The sequence below is a fragment of the Octodon degus genome, unplaced genomic scaffold, assembly GCF_000260255.1.
Source record: "Octodon degus isolate 3935 unplaced genomic scaffold, OctDeg1.0 scaffold00004, whole genome shotgun sequence".
Lineage (NCBI taxonomy): Eukaryota > Metazoa > Chordata > Mammalia > Rodentia > Octodontidae > Octodon > Octodon degus.
The window spans coordinates 3,218,071-3,225,306 of NW_004524580.1; the positions used below are offsets into that span (position 1 = coordinate 3,218,071).

The 7,236-nt window shown below is 46.9% G+C and overlaps 1 protein-coding gene across 1 annotated transcript; it reads right to left on the minus strand.

The window, feature by feature from the left end:
* Window positions 1-521: 521 nt before the first annotated feature.
* Phlda1 (pleckstrin homology like domain family A member 1) lies at window positions 522-6,203 on the minus strand. Its single transcript, XM_004623742.2, has 3 exons — window positions 5,099-6,203; window positions 1,006-4,841; window positions 522-974 (listed from the first exon to the last, which is right to left on the minus strand). The coding sequence occupies exon 1, from the start codon at window positions 6,201-6,203 to the stop codon at window positions 5,124-5,126; it is 1,080 nt and encodes a 359-aa protein (XP_004623799.1). The 3' UTR covers window positions 522-974; window positions 1,006-4,841; window positions 5,099-5,123.
* Between the last annotated feature and the right edge of the window lie 1,033 nt (window positions 6,204-7,236).

Here is a 7,236-nt window from a genome sequence, read left to right on the forward strand (position 1 = left end):
CCTTTTTTAAAAAAGAGAGAGTAAAACAAGAACTCAGTTGCCAATGTAACACTATGCTAAAATATTTTTTTTAATGCCTTTGAAGTTATTTTAAAGTCGTCATTTAGATGCCAATAGTTCATAAGAATGAAGTGATTCTGGTCTTTTTCAGAGAACCAAGCCCATCTTTTGCTTTCAGCATAAAGCAGAGCTTTATAGATCCCTGTTTGAAGACTGATCTCTTTGTGTCAAAGCGTTCTGCTCCTGAGATATAAAACTCAAGAGCAAATGGCCACCAGACATGCTTCTCCGTGGGTGCCATGGAAAATTCAACTCAAGTTCATTCATGTTCTGAAAGCTATTTCACCAAAAGATGAGTGAATTTCTACCTTCAACTTTCCAATTAATTTCTAACACAAGGAACAGTCTTCTTCTTCCCAGACTGGCCACAGTCCTTGAAACAGACAAGCCCAGGAGAACCTGGATCCCCAAGGAGTACAGCTTTTTATGTCCCATGAACGAAGCCTTCAAAGGGTCCAAAGGTCAGTTGTCTCAATAGATACTTTATTTGAAATGGAATGCATTTTGAAAATATGAAAAATAAATCACATCTTTGCAAAATTGCTTAAGAGATATTTACACAAAGTCTCGCCACACTACCAAGTGTACAGACGCAGTGTCCGGCAAAGCATGGGGGCCACAGGGGCCTGCACACTCCCAGAGCTGGGTGCACCCATTCCAGAACTTGAAGTGGAAGGCTGACCATGGGACACAACAGAATCATTTTTTCTTTCTTTAAAAAACTTGCTTCCCTTGTCCAGTGAATCACCAGTTTCAGAGTGCTGGACAGTAGGCCCGGGTGGCTTCTAAGCAGATGTTTCACATGTCCAGGACATATTTTCTCATGGGGCAAGAATGCCCTTTTTCTTGTTCTGGCCATCAAACCCACCACCTGACACATGCTAGCCAAGTGCTGTGCTGCCAAGCTGTCCCCCCTCACACACACACACACACACACACACACACACACACACACACACACACAAAAGTGACCTTTCTGAGACAGCTCCTAGACCATTTGACAGATCACCTTGTGACTCAGTGTTTCACAAATCTGGATGGCTACTCAACACTGATCAAAACATCACTGTTAAAAACCATGGCAAGAATTTAGAAAATAGTTCCTATAAACTTATATAACACATTTGTACAATTAAGAGATCTTGAATAAATAGGTGTTATTTCTCTTGAAAGACTTACTGATGAATTTAATAACTATAATGTTCCAACTTAAAACATATCTGCTGAGGGTTTGTTTTGGCAAAGTTAAGCCAGTAAGTTTCACATGTAGGGAAAAAACACCAAACAGGCAAAACGTTCACAGGCCTGTCCTACCCTACAGAACCTTTAGGGGACTCACTGTGTGGCCCTTCCTCTATGCCACCACTGGACATGTTAACCCTAACTAAATCATATCACTACTCCAGGGACAGAAAACAAGGGATGTACTTGGAAAAGTACTGTTATATATACTGTTAAATTTGTTCTCTATCAGATTTTCATTAGGATTTTTGAAGAGAAGTACAGAGTGCCTGGCACATGAGAGCAAGAATGAGTTAAAACAGGGCTTCATTGAAAGCAGATTTCCTGCAGTGTTTAGGTGTACAGGCAATTCCTTTAAGCAACATATTGGGTGATTTTTTTTCCTCCTTTTTATAAACTATCATTGGAAAAACGTATATGAAGTGAAATAACAAATTCACCTTGATTCATACATGAATAGAAAATCCTGGCTTGCTGGCAGAGGCAAGCATTTGCCTTGAAGGGCTCCTTCGAGGCATCTGCTGCGACCCGACTCACCCGGCAGGGCGCAGGCAGGTCTCGGTGGGTTTCTGCACTGAAAGTCCACAGATGCGGGGCCTGGCCTGGGACTCACTGTTCTCAGGAACTTGAGAACAATGATAGGAAGTGCTCGGTGAGGCCAGAGAAGCAGCCTCCTGGCTGCTGAAAAGCACATATTTTTTTCCTTCTTTGACACACTTCTCCCAACAGTCACTGAGCCAGATGTGGAGGGAGTGGGGTGCCAATACAAGTTCAAGAACAAAAGCTCAGTTTCCAGATGGGACATTTCTACTTTTTCAACTTTTACATTTGATGTTTGTCCAAGGGGTGGGTTGTCTACTACACTTGCACTTTTCTTAGGTTGAAAGCATTTTTATCTTCGTCTGCAGAGCGGACTTGTTGGGCCTCATAGTACCTTAGATACCAGTATCATTTTCAGAGGGGTAGGAAAAGAGCTATGAGATATTAAATGATGTGCCTTTGTATTTTGTTTTGTTTAGCATGCTTGGTTTTCTGCTCTGGAAAAAATGATCCAGTGATAATACTTTTAGGGTTATTGAAACAACAAGAACAGCTATCCTACTTTTACTAATTCCTAAAATTACACAGATAAAAGTTAAGAGAGGATCAAACCAGACAACCATAAAGAGGGTCAATCAATGTAAGTGTTAAGCACACGGAGGAACACAAACCCGCTACTCTGGCAGCCCAGTAAGAACCATGACTATTGTGGTTAAAAAAAAGAAACCTTCAAGTGGTTGAGAAATGGACATATTTTTTCAACAATGAGATTATCTTGTGCTGTACATAAGATAATGTGCAAATACATCTTCACAAACCTACATCAACCTTAATTTTCAAAGTATTTGGTCTGGATTTTTTTTTTTTTAAACAAGAGTTCAGAAGAAAGATTTGCTAATTAGAAAGAGTTGTGGATTAATTTGGGTCATTATGAGCTGCATGCATTAAAACTCTAACACTAGGAGGGATTCCTTTAAAAAAAAAATACAGCAGTAGCTCTCAGGAAGTCAAATCAAACTGGACTTAAGAAATCCTTTGGTTTGGCTCTCTGGGCGGTCATATAAAGATACTATATTTTTAAGCTCAAGCAGCATGTTTTCACACCCATGGCCTAAGCAACACCCTCAAAGTGGGACTCCAGTTTTGTCATTTGCATTTTAATTTTTCCTGCAATTTTTTGTGTGAGAATTATGACCTCAAATGTCATCATTTAAATTGCATTGAAGGTATTTTCCAGATTAATGGTGCATCTCAGCAGTAGTCTATCCCTGCCCAGTCTTCCCCACCCCATCCCACATCCTGTGCTGGGGACTGAGCCCAGGGCCTTCGCACTGACTACACATCTCCAGTCCTTTTTTAATTCATTTTCAGACAGGATCTCGCTAAGTTGCCCAGGTTAAATTTAAATTTGCTGTCAGCCTCCTAGACAGCTGGGCTTACTGGCATGTACCACACCTGGCTTGACCCTTCCAATTTTAATGCTGGAAAAATACTGACCAAGACTCTGTGAAAGACAACATAAAACAAAGAATCATTAGTGAAGCCATGTAGATAGGAAATGATTTTCAGCCCCAAGAGAATCTGCTATCAACTAAGGCTCTTTTAAACTTAAGTAGCCTCTGCCTTGAGGATTTGTACATCCTTTTGACAGAACACAGAAGCGGGTTTGTTCTACCTTTAAAAGCATCCTCTCCCCGCTACCGGTAGGCTCCTGAACAAGTGACAGCTAAAACAAGACTTCAGTTGTTTGCTTACTGAAAATCCATTGTTTACCAGTCTTCCTCTTTCAGTGTCTGAGTCTAGCTAACCTAAGGATATATATAGCCCTAAAATTTTTCACAGAACAGAGAAAAACAGGCCATTTTGAAGAAAAACATTTTCTGTGAATTTAAAATTTATGACTCCTGGTCTGTTGCTATATCTACAAACTGTACTTTAAACCGTAAGATTATTCAGTGGTCTTCTCGAACAAAGTACACAGATCAGAAAATATGGTTCAAGTCAGCTGTGCAAATCTCTTGGTGGAGGACATTCTAGTCTGGAAAGGGGCACACACACTCTCAAGTTGGCTGCCTCCTTCTCTCTCCCCCACTACAGTTTTCATGTGAAACATCAAGTCACAATCAAAACGGCTTCTCCCCCTTTTCATTTCCTTTTCCCCCCTGGTGTCAGGGGCTAAACTCAGAGCCTGGCACTAGGCTACACACACAGCTCGAAAAGGACTCTTATTAAACCTTCACACAGATGATAAAAGCTCTAAGTAGAGCCAGTCCTACTACATAATCAAGACTTCCTCATCCTACTCTGTCCCGGTATGTTTTACATTTTTGTGAAAGTAGGTGTCATTACTACTAATTGTCTTTTAAAAAAACATTATCTTGAGCATGATAGTCATAATTACACAATTTTGAGCTTTTAGTTTTAAAAAGCTCTTATACAAAGTATGTATTTAAGGAAGAAACTTCAGAGAAAAAAACAGTATGGGAGTTTAATTTCAACCACCTGGCATAACAATGAAAGCGTCAGACCTTCTGAAAATGCCTTAGGAGTACTGAATGAGTTTTTAATGTTTTCCCCTCCATCACCCTTTTTTCTTTCCCAAGATTAGAACTTACTACAGAGTAGGTTTTTAAAAATAAAGTTCTTTTTTGAAAAAATGGCCTAGCCTACATTCAGAAATGTCTTAGAACAAGCATTAAAAAACTAATAAATAATCATAAACCAAAATACATTAACATAAAATTACAGTACATCGTCGCTCCTGGGAGGTCTACTACATTATCAGATCCTTTCCAAGTTTCGTAAGTAAAGTCTTCTCGACTTAGGATCGCTTCCTGTACGGAAATGATGAATCTGCAGAAAACTAAGGAATCACGTTATCTATCAGTCGGGTGATGTCCAAGCTACTTGATCTGGTGCGGGGCGGGGAACTGTTCTGCTTTTGATCCCAGTGAGGACAATAGAACTGTGTCCGTCCCGCTTCCTCAAGTCCTCAAAACCTGGAAAGAAAGGACACTGAATGAAGTAGATGGCTCAGACTCCTCCGAGACCCAGTTCTCTTCGGATCAGGTGGTGACAGAGCGGAACGAGAGCAGGTCGCCGGGACGGCGCGGTCACGGCGCCAGGCTCTGCTCTCCGGGCTCCAGCTCGTCTTCTCTCCGCCTCCCCAGAAACTCTGTCTCCTCACTGTCCACCCCAGAGCTGCCGGCTGGGCCAACCGCCTACTCCCCCTGCCCCTCGCCTCCCTCACCCTTACCTCGTCCGGCCGAGCGCGGCCCCCTTCAGGCAGAGTTGGAGGTGCTGCGCAGAAGCCGGTGGCCGTGTGGCTGGACGAGCGGCTGCGAGTGCGGTGGCGGAGGGTGTGGGTGTAGGTGCGGGTGTGAATGAGGATGCGAGTAGGGGTGCAGCTGCTGAGGCTGAGGCTGAGGCTTGGGCTGGGGCTGGGGCAGGGGCTGGACCTGCGGCTGCGGCTGCGGAGGCTGCTGCTGGACCAGGTGCTGCTGCTTCTGCCGCGTGGACTTGACCGCCAGGATGGCCTGACGGTTCTTGTATTGTACCATCTGCAGCGTGATCTCTGCGTTCCAGCCCTGGTCCTGCGGACACCGAAAGTCGATCTCCTTGCCCTCTGCCATGACCACAGTGAAGTACATATACTTGCCCTTGCGTTCCACGCAGTCCACGGTTTTCATGTTGGAAAAGTGCAATTCCTTGAGCTTGGCCGGTGGCTCAAGGCCAGCGACAGCTGGGCAGCTGGGTTGGGACGGCTCAGTGGTCCCCTGCCCGGGCTGTGGCTGCTGCTGCTGCAGCTGCTTAGGCGGGATGAGCAGCAGCCCCTCTTCAGTGAGAATGCAGCACTTTTTCTTCCAGAGCTGCAGGAGCCCGTCGCTGCGCTTCTCCAGCACCCCCTCCTTTAGCGCCTTGCAGCCGCTGCTCTCCAGCATCCTCCTGGCATAAGGGGCGTCCCCGATCGGCTCGGCCTCTCCGCTTCCAGTCGCCCGGGCCGGGGGCAACAGCAGCAGCCGCGCGCCGTCCTCACCCCAGCGGCTCCCTCGGCCGCCGGCCCGGAGCGCGCAGAAGAGGCTAATGCGCAGGAAGCAGAGAGGCGGCTCGGGGTCCCGGCACAGCTGCAGCCGCGTCCTGACGCGCCACCAGGTCCCGGCGGCTCGAGCGGCTGTTGGGCCTGTGCCGATCTCCTGCGAGCGCTCACTGAAGGGCACTGGCCAGGCTCCCTCGCAGCGCTTTTGAATGGGCCATCCTCCCCACCCCCGAGTGACACCCAGCGGAAAAGGCGGCCCCTGGCGTCCGCACCGCTGGGAAAAGCCCAGCTCCGCCAGGCGCTCAGCGGCCGGCGCGCGCCTCATTAACTTGGGGGCCTTCCCAGGCCGCGCCCCCAGCTGCTTCGCCCCGCCCCACCCCGCCCCCTCACTTCCGCGCCCGTTTGGTCCGCTTGAGGGCAGGAAGCGAGCCCCGGAAACTCCTCTCCACTCTGGCGGCCGCAGCTGCCTAGAATGCCGAGGCCCAGAGGGCGGTAAAAGGTCATCCCTGTTGTCCCGCCCCACTGCCCTCTGCACAGCCTCTCCAGGGCAGGTAAAGTCTACAAGCAGCACGTGGACACAGATGTCTTCTAACCCCCTATCTGCGCGGGGATGAGATCCTAGGAGCAGCGCTGTGGTCTGGAAGAACAGGGAGCCAGAGTGTCAGGAAGCGCCAAGTTCAGTGCGAGGGTTACCCCAGACCCTGTATAGACGTCTCAGTTTAGAAAGGCTGCACGCCAAGAGAACATCTCACTTTTGTTCTTGACCAGAGTTATGTTGGAGATATGTTAAACCAGAGCAGGACTACCAATTGTCCAGTTTGGGAAGATATGTCACCCTTTTCCTCCATGGGGAGCTCAGGCACGATGCCCTTCCACCTAGACCATGCTTCCTTCAGATGGTCGGACTACATAGCCTGCAATCTTTTAGAACTCAGTGACTACAAACGGGGAGGGGGAGGCCATCTGGTGTTGAGATCTAACATTTTAAGAATACCTGGCCAGCCTTCAGCGTCCTTTTCTACAAAGACCTAATGGAAATGTCTTGGAAATACTGTGACATGGAGAAGGTGGAGAGGCCGACTGCCCTACCACAACCACCCCCACTTAAATAGGGCAGAAAAGTGATGTAAACCAAGGCCTAGCATCCTGTTAGGGAAAGTCACTCATTAAATAAACAAGGAGCCCCAAATATGTACTAACCCTGAAGACACGGAAGACTGCAGCTGGCCAAGGTGGGAGAAAAGGCTGCTGGGCCCAAAGGGGAGAAAAGGACAGTTTAGCTCCTCTGCACCTGCCTTAAATGGGGGGAAATTTAAGTGGAAAAAGAGATGAGTTAAATCCCTTTAAAAAAAAAAATC